The 20187-nt window shown below is 43.2% G+C and overlaps 1 protein-coding gene across 3 annotated transcripts in view; it reads left to right on the top strand.

Moving 5' to 3' along the window:
• Positions 1-1000: 1000 nt before the first annotated feature.
• The window catches only part of EDC3 (enhancer of mRNA decapping 3), a 71469-nt gene continuing 52282 nt past the window's right edge, over positions 1001-20187 (top strand). Inside the window, exons 1-5 of one of the 3 annotated variants that reach the window (XM_068275675.1) lie at positions 1002-1375; positions 4552-4604; positions 6201-6396; positions 11447-11730; positions 14068-14124. In XM_068275675.1, the coding sequence (XP_068131776.1) occupies positions 6233-6396; positions 11447-11730; positions 14068-14124 (505 nt within the window). In that variant the 5' untranslated portion in view covers positions 1002-1375; positions 4552-4604; positions 6201-6232. Of the gene's footprint in view, positions 1376-4551; positions 4605-6200; positions 6397-11446; positions 11731-14067; positions 14125-20187 lie in introns of all 3 variants that reach the window. The other 2 variants (XM_068275677.1, XM_068275676.1) reach the window with 2 other exon arrangements.

Below are 20187 nucleotides of genomic sequence, written 5' to 3'. Positions count from 1 at the left end.
TCTTATACGGCTGGATTTTTTTTAACGTATTCTTCATAGCGCTTTTATCCGTCATAGAACACAACGGATTATTTTCTTTCGCACTGTCCTACTGCTCAATGAGACCGTTCATATTTTACATAACCGCGTCATATTTTACATAACCGCCCGCCGCAACACCCACCGATGTCCGTTAGTGTTGTCCGGATCATGAACGATTCGGATCTTTGATCCGAATCTATTTTATGAGTCGATCATCCGAATCATCAAAATTAACGATTCGGATCGGAAAAGGGGCGGGGCCAGGAGCGGCACGCCCCCTCTCAGCGGGCAGCGGGGTCCTGGAAGCAGGGATCGCTCTGTTGGATGGGAGGCAGCCTTGCAGGGACAGGTAGATGAGAGAGAGGGCTCATGGGTGCCACTGCCAGATATGTGTAGAGCACACATACTGGCTGCAATGTGCTGCTTAGTATAGGCTGCCTGTTCCGTAGTGCTGCACAGTGATCACATTGGAAACTTTTGGCTCAGCACAGCTCAGTAACTTTGCAGACAGTGTGATTGAAAGGCAATATAATCCTCCTGCACTCGGCACTAAACAGCTGCACTTATCTTTGGGGAATGCTTTCTTTCAATGTGCGACGTTTCCATTCAGAGTATACAGATGACCATATAGGTGAAATATATGTAAAGCATATGATTGCAGCATGTGGGTATTGTGTGCAAACATTTCTGCTCTCTGCTTGTCCCTTCTCTGTCCACTCCCTGCCCTCTGTCCAACTTCTCCCCTTCTCTGTGTGTCCACTCCCTCCCCTTCTCCTGTCCACAGACCTGTCCTGCTGTTCATTTCACCCCCGAATGCTTCGGTAGTAAAATGATCCGAGATTCGGATCAAAGATCCGGATCTCTTCAATGATCCGATTCGAATCATCCGGATCATTGAAAAGATCCGAACTTCCCATCTCTAATGTCCGTCTCCCGCACATTTGAACCAACTCAACTATGTTTTGATGCCATCCACAATATGGCAGCGGAGGGCGGAGCAGTTTACACGTTGGCGCAGGCTCAGTGCAGGGACTCCAATCTGACGCCGTTTCCTCTGTCATGGCCGCGTATGAGGAGACAGTTTAGTGGAGGCCTCCTTTGATTGTCTGAGCCTGCAACGGGATCTTCTGGAAGTTTTGCCAAAAAGAGTGGGCATTTTCCCGGCACTCCGTCCACATTTACCCTCTGTTCGCCATTTCTCATTGTAGTTCCGTTACACAGCAGCTCCAGCAATTGTTTGCACGCCCCCTGCCATTGCCAGACCCCCATCCAACTGCACATTGCCATCCTTCTGTTATTATAGACACGTATTCCCTGCTTCTCAATGGGAAACCTTGGACAACTCTACCTCCAGGTAATTGTATTGTGTGTGCTCTGTTGTGCCACAACTGCTGAGATTCCTGATAAGAAATCTGTTATTTGTATGCTCCTGATTGTCTCATTTTTATCAGCTTGCCCTACTTATTACTGCATCTATGCCAACATCTGTAGTTCATTTTCTATGACATTATTCTATGGCAGTGGTGTCAAACTCAAATACAAAGTGTGCCGAAATTGAGCTCTGGACCGAGTTGCGGGCTGACCTCAATGCCTAGTGGCCCTACCTCTTTCCCTTATAGCAATGTTTACTGGATTATGAAGGGCACACCATCAATTGTCTTGGTCGGGTGCTTGACACTGAGATATAGGCTGTATCTCGTGGTAAACCACGCGCCTTGAAGAAGGGGGACCCTGTGTGGCCCCCGAAACAATTGTCGGCTTTTTTCCTTTGTGGGAACGCATGGCTCAATAAAAGATCGCTAACTATTGAGATACCGGTGTGCTGATACATTTGTCCACTCTCTTTCCCTTATAAACTTCCCTGGTGTCTTAATAGCCCCTTCCTTCACTTTTATGGTTCCCAGGTGTCTAGTGGCCCCTCCCTCACCTATGCAGTTCCCTGGTGTTTACCTGGTTTTTCTCCTCTATACAATTCCCTGATGTTTAGTTGTCCTTTCTCCCTCCCCTATACAGTTTCCTAGTGTCTAGTGGCCCCCTCCTTATTCTATACAGTTCCCTGGTGTATGGTTCTGAAACATGCCTGAAGAAGAAGAAACTTAAGTTTCAAAAGCTTGCAGAAAAATCTTGTACAGTCAGTCATTAAAGATATCACCTAAACAATGTTTGTTATGTCTTCAAATATATAAAAATCTTGACAGCTTGCATGTAATATTACATTTAAAGAGACACTGAAGCGGAAAAAAAATATGATAGAGTGAATTGGTTGTGTACTATGAATAATTACTAGAAGATTAGCAGCAAAGAAAATATTCTCATACTTTTATTTTCAGGTATATAGTGTTTTTTCTAACATTGCATCATTCTATAATATGTGCAGATTACACAACACTCAGCATTCAAAATGAGTCTTTCAGAGCAGTCTGTGAAGTAATGACCTCTCCTCTAGCAGAGGAAAAGTAAATAGTCCAGGAACAGTTGAGATAATAAAAGTCAGATAACAGCCCTCTCCACGACTAACTTAGTCAGAGAGCTTAAAGAGGATCTGTAACCTCAAAAAATCCCCTGGGGGGTACTCACCTCGGGTGGGGGAAGCCTCCAGATCCTAATGAGGCTTCCCACGCCGTCCTCTGTCCCACGGGGGTCTCGCTGCAGCCCTCCGTGCAGCCGTGACGTAATATTTACCTTCCTGGCTCCTGCGCAGGCGCTCTGACGGCTGTCGGCTCCGAACTACACGGAAATACCCGATTGCCGTCGGGGCTGCTCTACTGCGCAGGCGCAAGTTTCCGGCGCCTGCGCAGTAGAGCGGACCCGACTGAGATCGGGTATTTCCGTGTAGTTCGGAGAGGAAAGCAGCCACAGCGCCCCCGCTGGAGCCAGCAAAGGTAAATATTGAAATTACAGTCGGGCCTGTCGCCGGCTGTTCAGAGGGCTGCAGCGAGACCCGCGTGGGACAGAGGATGGCGTGGGAAGCCTCATTAGGATCCGGAGGCTTCCCCCACCCGAGGTGAGTACCCCCCAGGGGATCTTTTTCATGTTACAGAGTCTCTTTAAGGGCTTGTTTGCATAGAGATAACTGGAGTTTCTCAACTCTTCCTGTACTGGAAACAATTACACTGATGTATCTGATCTTAATGTTTTATTTCTTAGCTGTGCTACACATACAAATCATAATATCATCATTTTTTTTCGCTTCAGTGTCTCTTTAAAGTACAGTGGAATTGGTTTTAGGGGAAAAAAAGTTAATTACCTCAGTAGTGGGAAGGCTTTGGAAGGGTCCAGAGGCCTCCCAGATCCTCCTACAGCCTAACGTTCCAGTGAAGGGTCCCTCTAAACATATTTGACTTGCACCAGGTAAAAAAAACTTTCCTATGACTGTGCTCCTGGCCATGGATGAGTAGATCCTGACTGGGCATACGGTTTGTGTATGCCCAGTAGAACAAAGTGTTTGAAGGGAAAGACCTTGCGTGAGCAGATTGCAGTGGGCATGCGTGGCCCCACCAAAATTACTGGTGCCTGAAGTATAACTTTTGCATGTTGCTGATCAGATTTGGAAAACTGATTAACTAGCAACTTGATGAATTAAGCTGTCAGCTCATCATTTGCTTTGTGAATCTTATTAGCTCAGCCCCTTATCCTGCTCAGCCCCTTACATTTTAATTGTATATGATAGTAAAGTAGGAATAATCAGCAATGTACAAATGTTTGTGCATTGCAATGTCTATTTTTTGTAAGAAATATACCTGGCTTGCAAAACTTCCCATGTCAATGTCAAATGCTGCCAGGAAAGACAGCCATTCTGTGAGCCATGCAAACTCCTTCCTTATACCATCAGAGAGGGAAGCAGTCAGGGCTCGTTTCCACTATTGCGGTGCAGAGTCGCCTAGATTCCACCGCCGATGAAATCGCATGCGGATGCGATTCCGCATGCGTTTTTGCCGCGAATTCGCATGCAAATTCGCATAGGTGAGGGTATATGTGATTTTAACCATGTCACTGTCTGTGTGAATTTACATTGGTACCTATGCGAATTCGCGACAAAAAACGCATGGGGAAAACGCATGCGCTTTCCCTATTAAATACATTGTGTGCGATTCGCCTGCATTCCACACGCAGGCGAATTCTGCAGGGTGTTCCATGCAGATTTTCTCTGCACAATAAAACGCTCCCGCAGACGCATAAGTGGAAACAGGCTCATTCACTTATATTGTCTATGCGAATCCGCATACGCAAGACGCATGCGGATTCGCGATAGTGGAAACGGGGCCTGAGTCTTTCACTGTGTGCCTAGAACTGATCCCACCCACCACTACTCTGCATCTGCTGCTATGGAAAAAAAATGGAACCATTGCACACCTTGCCTAAATGTCATATTCCAGGCAGGGTGGGGTGGGGAGAGGTTGGGTTAGGCTTTTGATACAAAAATTGCAGGGAAATTAAATGCGGGGAGCTTAAAAGCTGCAGTGCTTGCTTTGGTCAAATTTTGTAGTTGCCTTATGTACAATGTTACATGGTTAACATTTTTCTTTTTAGGTCTAATGATACCAAGCAAATTAACATCTCTCTGAGATACGTCTGTGATGCAGGTAAGTACCAGCTCCATGATGGCCCATTTCCCTTGCTTATTATTGCCGTTTTAGCATGATAACATGATGCAGTGGGTTAAGTTCTGTACACACTATTCATCTCCTTCCTCGTTAAAGGGAAGGTCCAAGCAAAATAAAAAAAATGGGATATATATATATATATTCTCTATCAGCATAGAGGGGGATATAGCGGCTGGAAACGCGGAGAATCAGCCGCGTTCCCAGCCTGTCGGCGGCTGTCACTGAACCCGGCAGTAGCCGCCGGCGGGAACAGGACGATCGGAGCGGGGCTGCGAGGGCACCATCCAGCTTCAGGGGGCTGAGGGATGCCCCGGGTGAGTAAAGATCTTTTTTTTTTTTTTTTTTTTTTTGCCTTAAAGGACTTACGAGCCCAACACGGTAAAAAAAAGGTCTGTACCTGTATGACGTTGGAAGGCACGGAGGACGCCATCCGCGCCCTCCATGCAGCTCCGCCGGGTCCCCGCTGCTTAGCCTCCCCCCCCCGGCCGAACCCCGACCCCACAGCCCGGGTCGGGCTCCCCTGCCTCCTCAAATATGGTCGCCGGAGGAGGCCACGGCTGCGCAGTCCGCACCGCCGCGAGTGCGGCTGCGCAGCTCTAGGGCCTCCCTCCCCGATCCACACTACCATATTTTCCGCTGCATAAGACAAAAAATGGGAAGGAAAAGTACCTGCCTCTTATACAGAAAAGGCAGGGAATCCCTGACTTACGAATGCCTGCTGATAGAAACCGCCTCCACGCCAAGCCGCAGGACAGAGTGGGCACACGGGACAGAAAGGGGTACCTGCGGACATAAGGAAGGACAGAAGGGTATATGGGAGGATACCAATTGGGGGGGGGGGGGGGGACATTTTCAAGATGCTCCTGGAACATGTATGTGCCAGGTTTAGTATATATATTTTTCCCCTTGTTTTTGCCCTATAAACCTAGGTGCCTCTTATATTCCAGAGCCTCTTACACGGCTAAATATACATAAGTACACGTTCATATGATAAATTACAGCAAAATAAACAATAGGAGGAGGTCCCTGCCCTTGCTAGCTTACAATCTTAGGGTGGAGTGGGTTGGAGACACTAGAGAAGGAAACATAGGAGTTAGTGAATGAGACAGTAAGACTAAATTCCAGATGCTACGCTTCTGTCGTCTTTGCTACATTCCACCTCTTTCCCAGCATGGTCATCGTGATGGGGAAGACTTGGTGGGGTATTATTATTGATTTATAAAGCGCCAACATATTCCGTGGCGCTGTACAAAGTAAGAAACAAAAATGGGGTACATAATAATACAGACAATGGTGTACACCAATATACAAGATACATAATTAGTGACAAAATACAAATTATCGAATTGGTAATGACAGTGATAAAATTAACATGATGAATAAAATGTATAATGGTTACCAAGACACAAAAGGGGAGAGAGCCCTGCCCTTGCGAGCTTACAATCTAAAGGGTATCTGAGAAACTTTCAAGTTTCCCAGTGCAACAATGAGCATTTATGTGTTGGTGTAAAAATATAAATTCATGTATGCCTAATGTGTTGATATTGCTATCTGCTAATTTTTTTTTTTTTCCAGTATTAGTAATTGAGTCAATCACTGGATTCATCATGGCTGCAGACTGGCTGGGAAGCATTGTGTCCATTAACTGTGGAGATACCTTGGGAGTGTATCAGGGCCGAGTGTCTGCTGTTGACCAGCTCAGTCAAACAATATCTCTCACTCAACCCTTCCACAATGGGGTAAAGTGCCTGGTTCCAGAAGTTACATTCAGGTAATTCATGTGAACAGCATATTATGTTAACTTTTTAATTATGCATCTCCCATTAAAGAGACACTGAAGTGAAAAAAAAATTGTTGTAATGAATTGGTTGCGCAGTACGGATAATTACTAGAACATCAGTAGCAAAGAAAATATTCTCATTTTTATTTTCAGGTATATACCATATTTTTCAGACTATAAGATGCTCCGGACTATAAGACGCACCCAGGTTTAGAGGACAAAAACCAAGAAAAAAAAATATATACTAAACCTGGGTGCATCCATGGTCCAGGGGTGTCTTGTAGGCCTTTTTCCCCCCAAGCTGTCCCCACCAGCTATAATAACTAGGTTTCAGTGCCCAGCTACACTAGCCCCTGCTGCACCCACCAGCTAGACTAAGTAACACTAAAGCCTGATGCTCCACCAATAACCATGAACTACACTACATTACACTACACTACACTACACTACATTACACTAGTCCCTGATTCCCCACCAGTTGCTACACTACACTAACACACCCTTGCTGTCCCACCAGTAACACTATACCCTACATTAAACTAACCCCTGCCTCCCCACCAATTACAATAACTAAACACCACAACTTAGATGATCTCACCTATCCAGTTGTTCCTCTGCAGAGTCCTGTCCATTGATATCAGCTGTGATGATTGATCTTGGGGTCAGCTGTGATGATGCGATGAAGAAGCATTGTCACAATCCCAGCATCCCTTGAGGGGCAATCTCAGCAGGAGCTGCAGCGGCTGTCCTCCATGTATTGCGGGGGGGGGGGGGGGGGGGGGGGGGTAGAAGAGGAGCAATTCAGGGATAATTACAAAGGCTGTAATCTTGTAAGTTCCTGCATGGTGCCAGGGGAGCCAGATGAGAAGCGATCCAGGGCTAATTGCAGGCAGCGGCTGTTATCTTGGAAGTTCCTCACAGCGGCGGCATGACAGAAGACGGAAGATCGTAGCGGTAGTTATGACAACCGATGCCTCAGTACTTCCTTGTACTTTCTTCCTCCGCTCGTACGTCATAAGGGGGCGCTTGTAAACAAGGAAGTACTGAGGCTTCGGTAGTCATAGCTACCGCTACGATCTTCCGTCTTCTGTCATGCCGCCGCCGTGCAGCATACAAGATTACAGCCGCTGCCTGAAATTAGCCCTGGATCGCTTCTCATCTGCTCCCCCCGCCACAATACATGGAGGAGGACAGCCGCTGCAGCTTCCGTGCAAGCACATGGCATGGAAACATGAAGAGCTGGCCAGAGGCTATCATTGTGGGTATCAAGGCAGATGATTGGCGGCATGGAGAGCGGGCAATGAGGCAGATTGGCGGCATGGAGCAAACCACACACCCAGAGCACCACAGACGCAAACAGTGAGAAACTGTTTTTGTTTTTTTGCAATATTTGTATTACTTTTTCTGCTACCTTTGGACTATAAGACGCAGGGACTTGTTCTCCCCACTTTTGGGGGAGAAAAAGTGCTTTTTATAGTCCGAAAAATACGGTAGTTTTTTTAATATATATATTTATCTCTCTCTCTCTCTCTCTCTCTCTCTCTCTCTCTCTATCTCTATCTCTATCTCTATCTCTATCTCTATCTCTATCTCTATCTCTATCTCTATCTCTATCTCTATCTCTATCTCTATCTCTATCTCTATCTCTATCTCTATCTCTATCTCTATCTCTCTATCTCTCTATCTCTCTATCTCTATCTCTCTATCTCTCTATCTCTCTATCTCTCTATCTCTCTATCTCTCTATCTCTCTATCTCTCTCTCTCTCTCTCTCTCTCTCTCTCTCTCTCTCTCTCTCTCTCTCTCTCTCTCTCTCTCTCTCTATCTATCTATCTATCTATCTATCTATCTATCTATCTATCTATCTATCTATCTATCTATCTATCTATCTATCTATCTATCTATCTATATATATATATATATATATCTCTATATATATATCTCTATCTCTCTATATATATATCTCTATCTATCTATCTATCTATCTATCTATCTATCTATCTATCTATCTATCTATCTATCTATCTATCTATCTATCTATCTATCTATCTATCTATCTATCTATCTATCTATCTATCTATCTATCTATCTATCTATCTATCTATCTATCTATATATATATATATATATATATATATCTCTATCTCTATCTCTCTATATCTCTATCTATCTATCTATATATATATATATATATATATATATATATATATATATATATATATATATATCTATATATATATATATATATATATATATATCTATATATATATATCTATATATATATATCTATATATATATATATATATATCTATATATATATATATATATATATATATATATATATATATCTATATCTATATATATATATATATATATATATATATATATATATCTATATATATATATATATATATATATATATATATATCTATATCTATATATATATATATATATATCTATATCTATATATATATATATATCTCTATATATATATATATATATATATATCTATATATATATCTCTCTCTCTCTCTCTCTATATATATATATATATATATATATATATATATATATATATATATATATATATATATCTATATCATTGCATCATTCTCTAATATTTGCAGTTTACACACTACTTACCATTCTAAATGATTTTACAGAGCAGGCTAGTAAACTTTTGAACTGTTTTCTGCAGGAAAACAAACAATACAGTGCCAGACACTTGAGATAAGCTTCGGAATACAGCTCTGCGACTTTGAAAGCAGTGGAGCTCAGTGGCTTTTTTGCTTAGATAACTGGAGTTTCTTAACTCTTTCTGTACTGGTAACAATATTAGACTTATCTCTCTGCTCCTAATGTTTTATTTCTTAGCTGTACTAAACATACAAATCATTATATCATAATTTTTTTTCTCGCTTCAGTGTCTCTTTAACAGACTGTTTTGTTCAATATATTCAGATGTGGACAAAATGCGTTGGTTCCCTTAGGGTGGCCATATAATGGCCAGTACACTTGTTGATATGGCCAGCTGATAGATCCCTCCCCGATCATTATCTAAACGGGGATCTAGCTGCTTGATACCTGCCTCACTTTACATACATTTTCAATCTATTTTGGCTCCTGGGCTGTTTGGTTTTCTTCTGTCCGATGCGTGGTCTCAGTCTCTGCTTCCCCCTGCCAGCTGCTCATCTTTTTCTTTTCTGTGTCCCTGGGCGCCTGTGTAATGTAATGCATGGGACAGACCTGGGAGCACTTTGACCACTAGAGGACTCTAGTATTTAGCCTCTGCATTACATCACACAGGTGCCTGGGGACACGGAAGTCAAAAAGACGGAGCAGCCGCAGGGGAGAAGCAAGGAACGTGCAGTGGACAGGTGAAAGTAGATTTTCACACGCACACCCTTACTAGGAAACCATGTGGGGTCTGCATGTATGGAAAGGGGAATGCACTCGAAGCAGCGAAGTGTAGAGAAACCGAGAGCCCAATATAGTGTAGTATGTTAAGCATAAATTAAGTAAAGGTTATCGTGAGAAAATTATACTCACAAACGTGGGTTACCACAGAGGCAACCACTGTATAGGCAGGTGAGGAGATTAGACCTGTCCTCACTCAGGGATAAGAAGTCGCTCTCTGTAGATGCGAAGGGGGGTAGATCACCCCTCCACCAGGGGTGGACACGGTATAGCAGTAGGAGAACAGAGGCGCAAGCAGGATAAAAGTGGATAAAAACTTTAAAATTTGCTGGGAGGAAGTGGTGGACTTACCTCCATAAAGCAGAAGACCACAAGACAGAATTTCAGCAATAGCCAGTGTAGCGCCTCAGTGAGGCGCTACACTGGCTATTGCTGAAATTCTGTCTTGTCCCCATGTTTATTGCCTGATGAAGCGGGCTGGGCCTGCGAAACGCGTTGCACTGTTTTGGGGTACTAATTAATAAATGTGACTACTATTCAGACAGTCTTTCGTGTCTGCTTTATGGAGGTAAGTCCACCACTTCCTCCCAGCAAATTTTAAAGTTTTTATCCACTTTTATCCTGCTGGCGCCTCTGTTCTCCTACTGCTCGAAGCAGCGAAGGGACAAGTGCAGGCCGCAGACAGGTAGTGTTTACTTTACACGGAGCACCTGGTGGACAGCGTCTGGTGTTTCGACGATTATCTGTAAATTGTACTCGGGTAACGCCGCGCACCCGATTGAGCAACATTTTGCAGCATGCGCAATCGAGAATGTGACCAATTTTCATCCCGAAATTGGTTGCATTGTCGGGCATGCACTTGGTGTCAGAGTTTCATCCAATTCGATTATAATAATCAAATTGGATGGTCGATCGGCCACCGAGTCGCCTGATGTATGGTTGCCTCTATTGTTTTTTCAAAACTAGCATCACGTCTCACACATCACGTGACATAAGTCATTTAGACATTTTAAAGGGTACCTGAAGTGACCTGATGTCCTACCAGGTGTCCCCTTCTGTCACAAGGTGTCCTCTTCTGTCCCCAAGTGTCCTCCCTTTTGTTCTTCCTTATGTCTGCAGGTGTTCCCTTCTGTCCTCCCTTCTGTTCCCAGGTGTCCCTCCTTCTGTCCCCTGTGTGCCCGCTCTGTCCTATGTCCCCGCTACACTCCTCCGTGTTCCTGCTACACTGCCATAAATGTATGCAGCTGTGTCTTACCTCTCTAGCAGCACCTGCTGGGGTAGCCGACCTCTTCTCCTCCACAGTTCTCCTTCTAGTGTTGGCTTGTACTGATGACGTGATCACTGTATATATTTACACGGGAAGCAGAGGGGAAGGACAGAGCGGGCACATGGGACAGAAGGCAGAACAAGACCAGCGGGCGTTCGTAAGTTGGGGATTCCCTGCCTTTGTCGTATAAGATGCAAGGACTTTTTCTCCCCGTTTTTTGTGGAGAAAAGTGTCTTATACAGCGGAATATACAGTAGTGATGGATGCAAAACTGAAAAAATGCACCTTTTTATTTCTAAATAAAATATTGGTGCCATGCATTGTACTAGTTTCTGAAATTGACATGTTTTCTCTATTAGGGCAGGGGACATTGTAGACTTGAAGATTTTGGAAATACCTGACGACAGGATGACAAATAATCAGCTTCATGAACAGATGACAACTAATTACGTGCCAACAAGCCATCAGAATGGTACAGCGAAGCACAGGCCAGAGGCGTCTAGTGCTCAGAACATCCCCAAAAGAACAGATGCCAGATCCAATGATGCTGGAACCTCCCCACAGCCATGCTCCAAAAGCTATGTGGACAAACACATGGAAAGTCTGAATCAGGCCAAGAATTTTCGACGGAGGCACAACTCCTGTGAGTAATTTTTGCAACACTTTATTATTTTTTATTACAATGTGAAAAATACTCTTTACTATCTTAAAGGATAGGTCCAAGCAATAAAAATAAAAAAATCTACCCGGGGCTTCATCCAGCCCCTGGCAGCCGATATGTCCCTCGCTGCAGCTCCAATGTCCCGTGATCCCCCCCCCCCACCCCCCCTTCATTGAAGATGCCGACCTCGGCAGGTCAGCATCTTCGGCGCCTGCGAGAGACCCTTGTGATCGTGCTCGCGTGGTTTGGAGAGTTCTGAGCTGGAGCACAACTACTGCCGAGGCCATGTGCTGGCGCAGAAGATGCTGATCTGGCGAAGTCGGCATGTCCAACGTGAGGAATCCCTGGACACCGGAGCTGCGGAGAGGGACATATTGGCTGGATGAAGCCCCAGGGTAGAAGCCCTCTTTTTTTTGTTTTTGTTTTTTTTTTGTTTTGCTCGGATGTGTCCTTTAAGTGCAAATAACAGATAGATAAAAGAAAGTACTGAGAAATGGAGGTTCAAATAAACTCCATCGACATGTAAGAAAATGTTTGTCACTGGGCAGTGTCTGTTATACTGGAAGAAGCTGAGATACAGGAAGCTGTCTTCTGCTTGTTGCTTACTTGTCCCTGCCTCCTCCCTCGAAGAGACGTTGTTGTGGCAACTGCTGACGTGTCATTTGGAAATGGATTGAACTTCGCAGCTATCCACTGCCCGGATACCGCTGATGTCACAGTGACTGGCAGCGGTATTGGGCTAGTAGAAAGCTGTGCAATTCAGGTCGATTTCTGAATGATGCATCAGCCATTACCACGGCAGCACATCTCTGAGGGAGGAGTGATTCATAACCAGAAGAGAGCTTCCTGTATCTCGGCACCTTCTGGTATAAAGGTGCTGCACAGGAACACAGGTAATGTATACCTTTACATATTTATAAAACTAAAAGTAGAGGTAGAACTGTTACATTAATACCCTTGTACCTAGCAATTGGTACAAGAGTTTTTAATTTGCACTTTCGACCCACTTGAATAATTAGGTCCTTGTCATGGCATCCTATAGCTTTGAAGTGGCAATTCATACTATGCATGCTTTTTTTTTTTTTTCTTTTTTTTTTCTTGGAACAAAAGTGGGGTATCACGTTATTCTTTGATGGACTGAAATGTTGACAACACTGACATTTTAGATGCCTCTTAAATACATGTTTAGGGAGAGCATTTTACATTTTTTCTTAATTTGTTGTGCATGTTAAAGAGAAACTGTACTCTAAAATTCTTACAATAAAAAGCATACCATTCTATTCATTATGTTCTCCTGGGCCCCTCTGTGCTGTTTCTGCCACTCCCTGCTGCAATCCTGGCTTATAATTGCCAGTTTTAGGCAGTGTTTACAAGCAAAAGACAGCAAGTGATGGGCTGAGGGGAGCTCAGTCTGTGACTCATACAGAGCCTGCAGGGGGCCTGGAGAGGGTGTGTATAGCTTCTATCCTATTACAAGCAGAGCAGCAGATTCCTGCCTGAGCCCGACAAAGCCGTCAGAGGAAAGATTAGATTATATAACAGAGATAATACAGCCACTGTGCAACTAGGAAAGGCTGCAGTAAGACAGACCACATTAGAACAGGTATATGAACTTATAGGATAGAAGAAATAATGCTGAACATTGTGTTAGTCTATTTAACAGAATGGGAGAATACTTTAGACAACAATCTACTTATTTAATGTTGTTTTTCCTATGTTTATTTACAATCTCAGCCTTTCCCAACAATAACTCTAGTTGACAGAACCTAGTTTAGGCAACTGGAAACAATGTTAGCATTAGTAAAGATGAATGATTGGATTTTTTGTTAGCTGTGCATGGATTTATAAAGCACCAACATATTCCGTGGCGCTGTACAAAGTGGGAACACAAACAAGGTGTATATAGTGATACAGATCGTGATATCAAATATAGACACTGGTACAAAATACAGAACTGGTGATTACAATTACATATGTAACAAGATGAATAAAATGTGCAGAGTGCAAGCTATGAAATGAGTAACAAATTCCAAGATACAAAAGGGTGAGAGAGCCTTGCCCTTGGGAGCTTACAATCTAAAGGAATGGGGGGAGAAAAAGAGGTGGGGGAAGTATGCAGTATACTTACAGGCAGTGTGTGTTTTGGTTATCTAGTAAGGTGTAAAGCTGCTGCTACTACTTTGTTTTATTTTTTATTATATTTATGATAAATTTCATACAAACGTGAGAAATGTATAAGTTTTTAAATAAGTACATTTTGACAGTGTCACTTAATTGTTTGCATTTTTTATCCACCTTCTCCCCACAATATGCTGCCAGCCCCTCCTAAGTACCTCGGACAGTCTTTGGGGAGATGCCAGGAAACAGATGTTGCAGGTATACTAGTAGTTTAGATACCACCATGTTGCTATTAGATATTTTAGATTTGCACACCGTGAGATGCATATTTCTTTTAAGCGTGGCTGCAGCTTAGTCGGGTGTGATGGCACCTTTTCTTTATTGTATGAAGAAATGCCAAGTTATACTGCAGTTGTTTTCAACAGGAATCAGTCTGATTTTAGGTTTAATTTGTCTCAGTTGTGTGTAAGAAATCCAGCATCCGCATGTTATCAGGGCTGTGGAGTCGGTCCAAAATTCCACCGACTCCGACTCCTCAGTTTAGGATTCCTCCGACTCCTCTAATTTGCATATTACAATTTTGTTGTTTAACAGTATTTTACGTGAAATTCGTCTCTTAACTGCCAACGCTTAGGAATTTTACAAGACAACTGAAGTGAGAAGGATATGGAGACTGCCATATTTATTCCCTTTAGGCTAAAACTAGTCCTTGGTAAGAGTATCTGTAAAAGGTACAGACCGGAACAAAGAACATCTATCAGGCCCTAGGCAATGTAACTGTGGGTACATGTAAGAATGATGTGTAGGTACTCTGCAGGGGAATGAGATTCTTTCTCTATTACACATTCTTCATGCACAATCTGAACAAGGTTTATGGGTGATAGACAACACCTCTGTGTTCAATGTGCACAACATTCTCAGTGGATTCCCTGAAGCTCTGTGGGGAGAGCATATGTAGAGTATAGTACTACTGTGTAACAAAGTAAACCTGAGACAGATGAAATTAAAGTTTTATACATACCTGGGGCTACCTCCAGCCCCCTTCAGGCTAATCAGTCCCTCGCTGTCCTCCTCCGCCACCTGGATCTTCTGCTATGAGTCCAGGTACTTGAGCCAGTCTGGTGTAGTGCGCATGCACACACTCCGCCGCCGGTAGCATACTACACCTGCGCAGCACAATTGTGCAGGTGCAGAATGCTCCTGGCTGTGGAAGCGGCACATAGCCAGACTGCTCTGACTGGCTGAATTACCTGGACTCATAGCAGATGATCCAGCAGGTGGAGGAGGACAGCGAGGGACTGATTGGCCTGAAGGGGGCGTGAGGAAGCCCCAGGTATGTATAAAGCTTTTCTTTTAATTCGCCTCAGGTACCCTTTAATTCATAGTCACCAAACCAAATTTTAACAACATATCAATTTATTTGATTTCATAAGCAAAGAGAGTGCATACATTTGCATAAACCAGCATCAATGCAGAATTATTTCCAATCTCATTGACCATCTCTATTAGTGATACGGCTACACATTAGGCTTTATACTTACAGCATAGATGTTATTTAGTATATATAAGAGATTCCTGTGTACACATCATGTATACAGTCACAATCAGATGTGTATATCTGACTTTAAAAATACGGGGACTGCTTTATTGAAGCAGCACAAGTAACTCATTTTGATTGGTTTCTTTCATTTTTGTGGACTGAACACAGCTATTACTGTATATATACATTATTTTTAATGACTATTATCTGAGAAATAGAACATTTTATCATATTTTCTATTTTAATTACAGTTACAAATTTATTAGGAGTCGGTGCATTTTTCCCGACTCCGACTCCAGGTACCCAAAATTGCTCCGACTCCAACTCCACAGCCCTGCATGTTATTGTGTACAATGCAGCCATTCTCCACCTTGCTTGCTATGCAGTGCATGTAGTGTACCCATTATTAACATGCATATAGACCCTTGTGTACTCAGATACCGTGTACTTTAAAAAGAGTGGGCCTTAGTAAAGGACATTTGCAATGTTGGTCATTTAATTTTGCTGGAAGTTTTAAAAATGTTCTTTGTATAATGTGTGCAAAAATATTTGCTCCCTTCAGAATTCCTTTATATATTCAAATCGTCTATTTGAATAAGAAATTGGCCCCTTTGTTACTCAGTGCGCCAATGATTCAATTTTAGTTATAGCAAAAAAAATTAGACTACACATACCTCTGCCTCATTGCTTTCATCTCTTTAGATTGTAAACATCAATTTATAACTTTTCTAGCAATGCAAAGTTGCTTAAAGTGTACCAGAGACGAAGGGGCATAACAGATTTATACATACCTGGGGCTTCCTCCAGCCCCCTCAGCGCAGATCACTCCTTTGCCACTGTCTAAAGCCTTCTGCATCATCTGGTATTAGTCCCGTTCTCCCCGGCCAGTCAGCGCAGGTGCAGTGTGGCCAGTCGCACTCCCCCATCTCACTCCCGCAGTTGAGAGCATTCTGCACCTGTGCAGTAGTACTGCACAGGCGCAGAATGGTCATGGCGATAGGCGCGCATGGCCAGGCCGTGCATGTGCAGTATGCCCGACTGGCTGTGGAGAAGGGAACTGATACCGGACGATCCCGAAGGCTTTAGACTGCGGCAAGGGGGCTGGAGCCAGCCATAGGTATGTATAAATCTTTTATGACCCTTTTGTCTCAGGGTCACTTTAAACAGTCTCAGCAAGCTGCCTGCTATTCTCTTAAATCTAAGAAAATTTCAAAAGACCCAAGTAAGAATGCTGCTGCTGCTGCTGTGTATCGACATAGCTGAGAAATGGTCACAATTTCTAAAACTGTGGGTATCCAGCAAACCTCTGCAAGAGCGGTCATCTCCAGTGGAACAGTGGCAGGTCTGCCCAGGTGTAGGCACAAAATTTCTATGATTGTGCATGAAAACAAATCCAGGAAGTAAGGCATGTGGCTTACTGATGCGGCCAATAGTCATGGACGAAATTGTTGGCAACCCAGAAATTTTTCCAGAAAATCAAATATTTCTCACAGAAACTTATTGCAGTAACAGATGTTTTGCTATACACATGTTTATTCCCTTTGTGTGTATTGGAACAAAACAAAAAAAGGGGGGAAAAAAGCAAATTTGACGTAATGTCACACAAAACTCCAAAAATGGGTTGGACAAAATTATTGGCACCTTTTCAAAATTGTGGATAAATAAGATTGTTTTAAGTATGTGATGCTCCTTTAATCTCACCTGGGGCAAGTAACAGGTGTGGGTGATTTAAAAATCACACCTGAAAGAAGATAAATAAGGAAGGAAATAAGTTCATTTAGCCTTTGCTCTGTGTCTCTGTGTGCCACACTATGCATGGACAACAGAAAGAGGAGAAGAGAACGGTCTGAGGACTTGAGAACCAAAATTGTGGAAAAATATCATCAATCTCAAGGTTACAAGTCCATCTCCAGAGATCTAGATTTGCCTTTGTCCACAGTGTGCAACATTATCAAGAACTTTGCAACCCATGGCACTGTAGCTAATCTCTCACTGCAAAAAGATGTTGAGATACTTACTCCGCTACCAATTTTTACATACTCTGACCAGTTTCTTCTTCACTTTTCCATCCAAATTAGAGGGACAAACTGATCCAAGAAAGTTTGTAGTACAGGCACTTTTCGCAACTTAATGATAGATTTTACTTTGGTCTTTGGGATTGATAAAGCTTGATTTTTATTTTGTTTCCTTTTTTTTTTTCAACTTGGTTTTATTTTGGTTTATATATAAGAAGTACAAACAATGGCCCAGAAAACCTGGGAAAGGCAAATATTGCAGTACATTGTATCCATAGTGTTACAACATTATGTTCAGACACATTGACCGTAATTAGTACAAACAGTATAGAGATATAACTTTAACTGGATAGTTAGGGCCGCAATGAACCTAGCGGACCAGTAGGGGAGGGGGGGGGGGGGGGGGAAGCTAACGTCAAGTGTGGTTCCGCCCGGGCCGGGGGGTTGAGGGTTCACCGTGGTATTGCAGGATAGGTGTAATAATAAGGTAGGGGGATGTTAGGGCCGAGAGGAGAGCCAAGCTTCCCAAGGATCCCAGATCTTATCAAACAGAGGGGTATATTTTTTTTCCTTTTATATATACATCTATTGACTTGTGCCCGTCCAACTTTGTTTTCCCTAAACTCTTTTTAAATGCGCCTTGCCACCCAAAGTTAACTGCTTTCAGTAGCACTACCAAGCACTAGAATGATTCAGGAATACAGTAGTTGATTTTATACTGAACTAATTAGATCAATTACAGTTGATCAGAGGTGGAAGCATTTTAGCTTGGTGAACAGTGTGGAAGGTGATTAGTTAGCTAACTGAATTTTACTTTTTCATGAACTTTTGCTTTTACAACTTTTACTTGACTGTGTTGCAAACACAGCTGATAAAATGTATTTTTTGTGCGTGTGCCTCTATTTCAGACTGCAGAGCTACAAATATGGAAAATGTTTTTTGAAGCTGATGATACTTTTCTATACTTACCTTAAATCATCTGACTATATTGCTGGAAGTCACTCAGCTGGAACAAGTGTTCTGGTCATGAAGTTCTATTTGAACTGCATGTGTCCTTCAGGGGAGTCAGTTAAAGTGAATGGGAGTCGATGTAAAAAATAAATAAACCAGATACTTAAGGGGAGGGAAGGCTCCGGGTTCTAAAGTCTTCCCATCCTCTCTCGGTCCCCGTTCCAGCGCTGGCTCCCCGAGAGCCGTATTCGACCAATTTGGAGAAATACTGCTCTCTCGGTCGCCAAAGGGAGGCTTCGGAAGTCTTCAGGAGTGCTCCAGAAGACGGGCCGTTTCATACTGCGCATGCGCGAGCTCTCTCTCGCGCATGCGCAGTATGGAGCCGCCTGTATTCGGGAGGACTCGGCTCCAGAAGACTTCTGAAGTCCCCCGCGGCAGTGGAATCCAAGGGAGCAGCTTCCGTTGCAATGAGGGCACTGGGAGTGGAGAGAGAAGGCTCTATAGGACCCAGAGCCTTCCCTTTCCGTGGGTATCTAGTTTATTTTTTTTTTTATATACAAATTCCCAACTGCTTTAAGCTTTGTACACATGTATGATGCCTTTTGCCAACAATAATCTTTTGTGATGACATCACTTTGCTATAAATTGTTGTTGTGACATTCTATGGGAGGGCAGGGGTGAGACTGATTCGTGGGCAGCACGGTGGCGTAGTGGTTAGCGCTCTTGCCTTGCAGTGCTGGGTCCCTGGTTCGAATCCCAGCCAGGGCACTATCTGCAAAGAGTTTGTATGTTCTCTCCGTGTCTGCGTGGGTTTCCTCCGGGCACTCCGGTTTCCTCCCACATTCCAAAAACATACGGATAAGTTAATTGGCTCCCCCTAAAAATTGCCCCTAGACTACAGTACTTACACTACATAATATAGACATATGGCAATGGTAGGGATTAGACTGTGAGCTCCTTTGAGGGACAGTTAGTGACAAGAGATTTGTGTGTGTTTGTTTGTGTGTGTTTGTGTGTGTTTGTGTGTGTTTGTGTGTGTTTGTGTGTGTTTGTGTGTGTTTGTGTGTGTTTGTGTGTGTGTGTGTGTAGACATAGAGCGATAGAGAGATATAGATACATACACACACTATACAGCGCTGCGTAATATGTCGGCGCTATATAAATACTAAATAATAATAATAAAAATAATAATGGGTGCATGCTGCAGCAGATACAATAGCAGTTAAGCAGGGATTTTCCAAGTCAACAGACTGCTTAAAAGGCAGGTGTCTATGACAACTGGACAGTCTACACATGGTAGGCTGCGAAGTATAGTTTCATGTGACTGAAATCTACAGTATTAGAATCATAACGAGCAGATTAGCATTGGACAGGAACGGCAGCTTCTGTATTTCTAGCAATCCAGCTGTACTTGAAATGGATGTACTGTACTCATGGGAAACTAGGTGGAAGGAATAAATTGTTCTGGATAAACTCAGATAAATTGATTAGATATTAAAGTGAATGGGAACCGCATTTAAAAAAAAAATGAAGCAAATACTTGAGAGGGAAGGCTCTGGGTCATATAGAGCCTCCCGTCTCCTTTCTCGGTGCCCTCTATCCTGTGCTGGCTCCCCCCCCCCGTTTCAATCCCCGCCGATAGGGTATTTGGAAGTGTTCGGGAGCCGTGTCCTCCGAGCGGCTCCATACTGCACAGGCGTGAGCATGCAAGAGAGCGTGCTTGCGCAGTATAGGGCCGCCCTTTTTCAGGAGCACTCTGGCTCCCTGAAGACTTCTGAAGCCTCCTTTGGCCGGGTAAAGCAGTATTTGACAAAA

The sequence above is a fragment of the Hyperolius riggenbachi genome, chromosome 3 (genome assembly GCF_040937935.1).
Source record: "Hyperolius riggenbachi isolate aHypRig1 chromosome 3, aHypRig1.pri, whole genome shotgun sequence".
NCBI lineage: Eukaryota > Metazoa > Chordata > Amphibia > Anura > Hyperoliidae > Hyperolius > Hyperolius riggenbachi.
The sequence above is the reverse complement of the archived record's forward strand: the minus strand, read 5'-3'. Positions and strand labels throughout refer to the sequence as shown.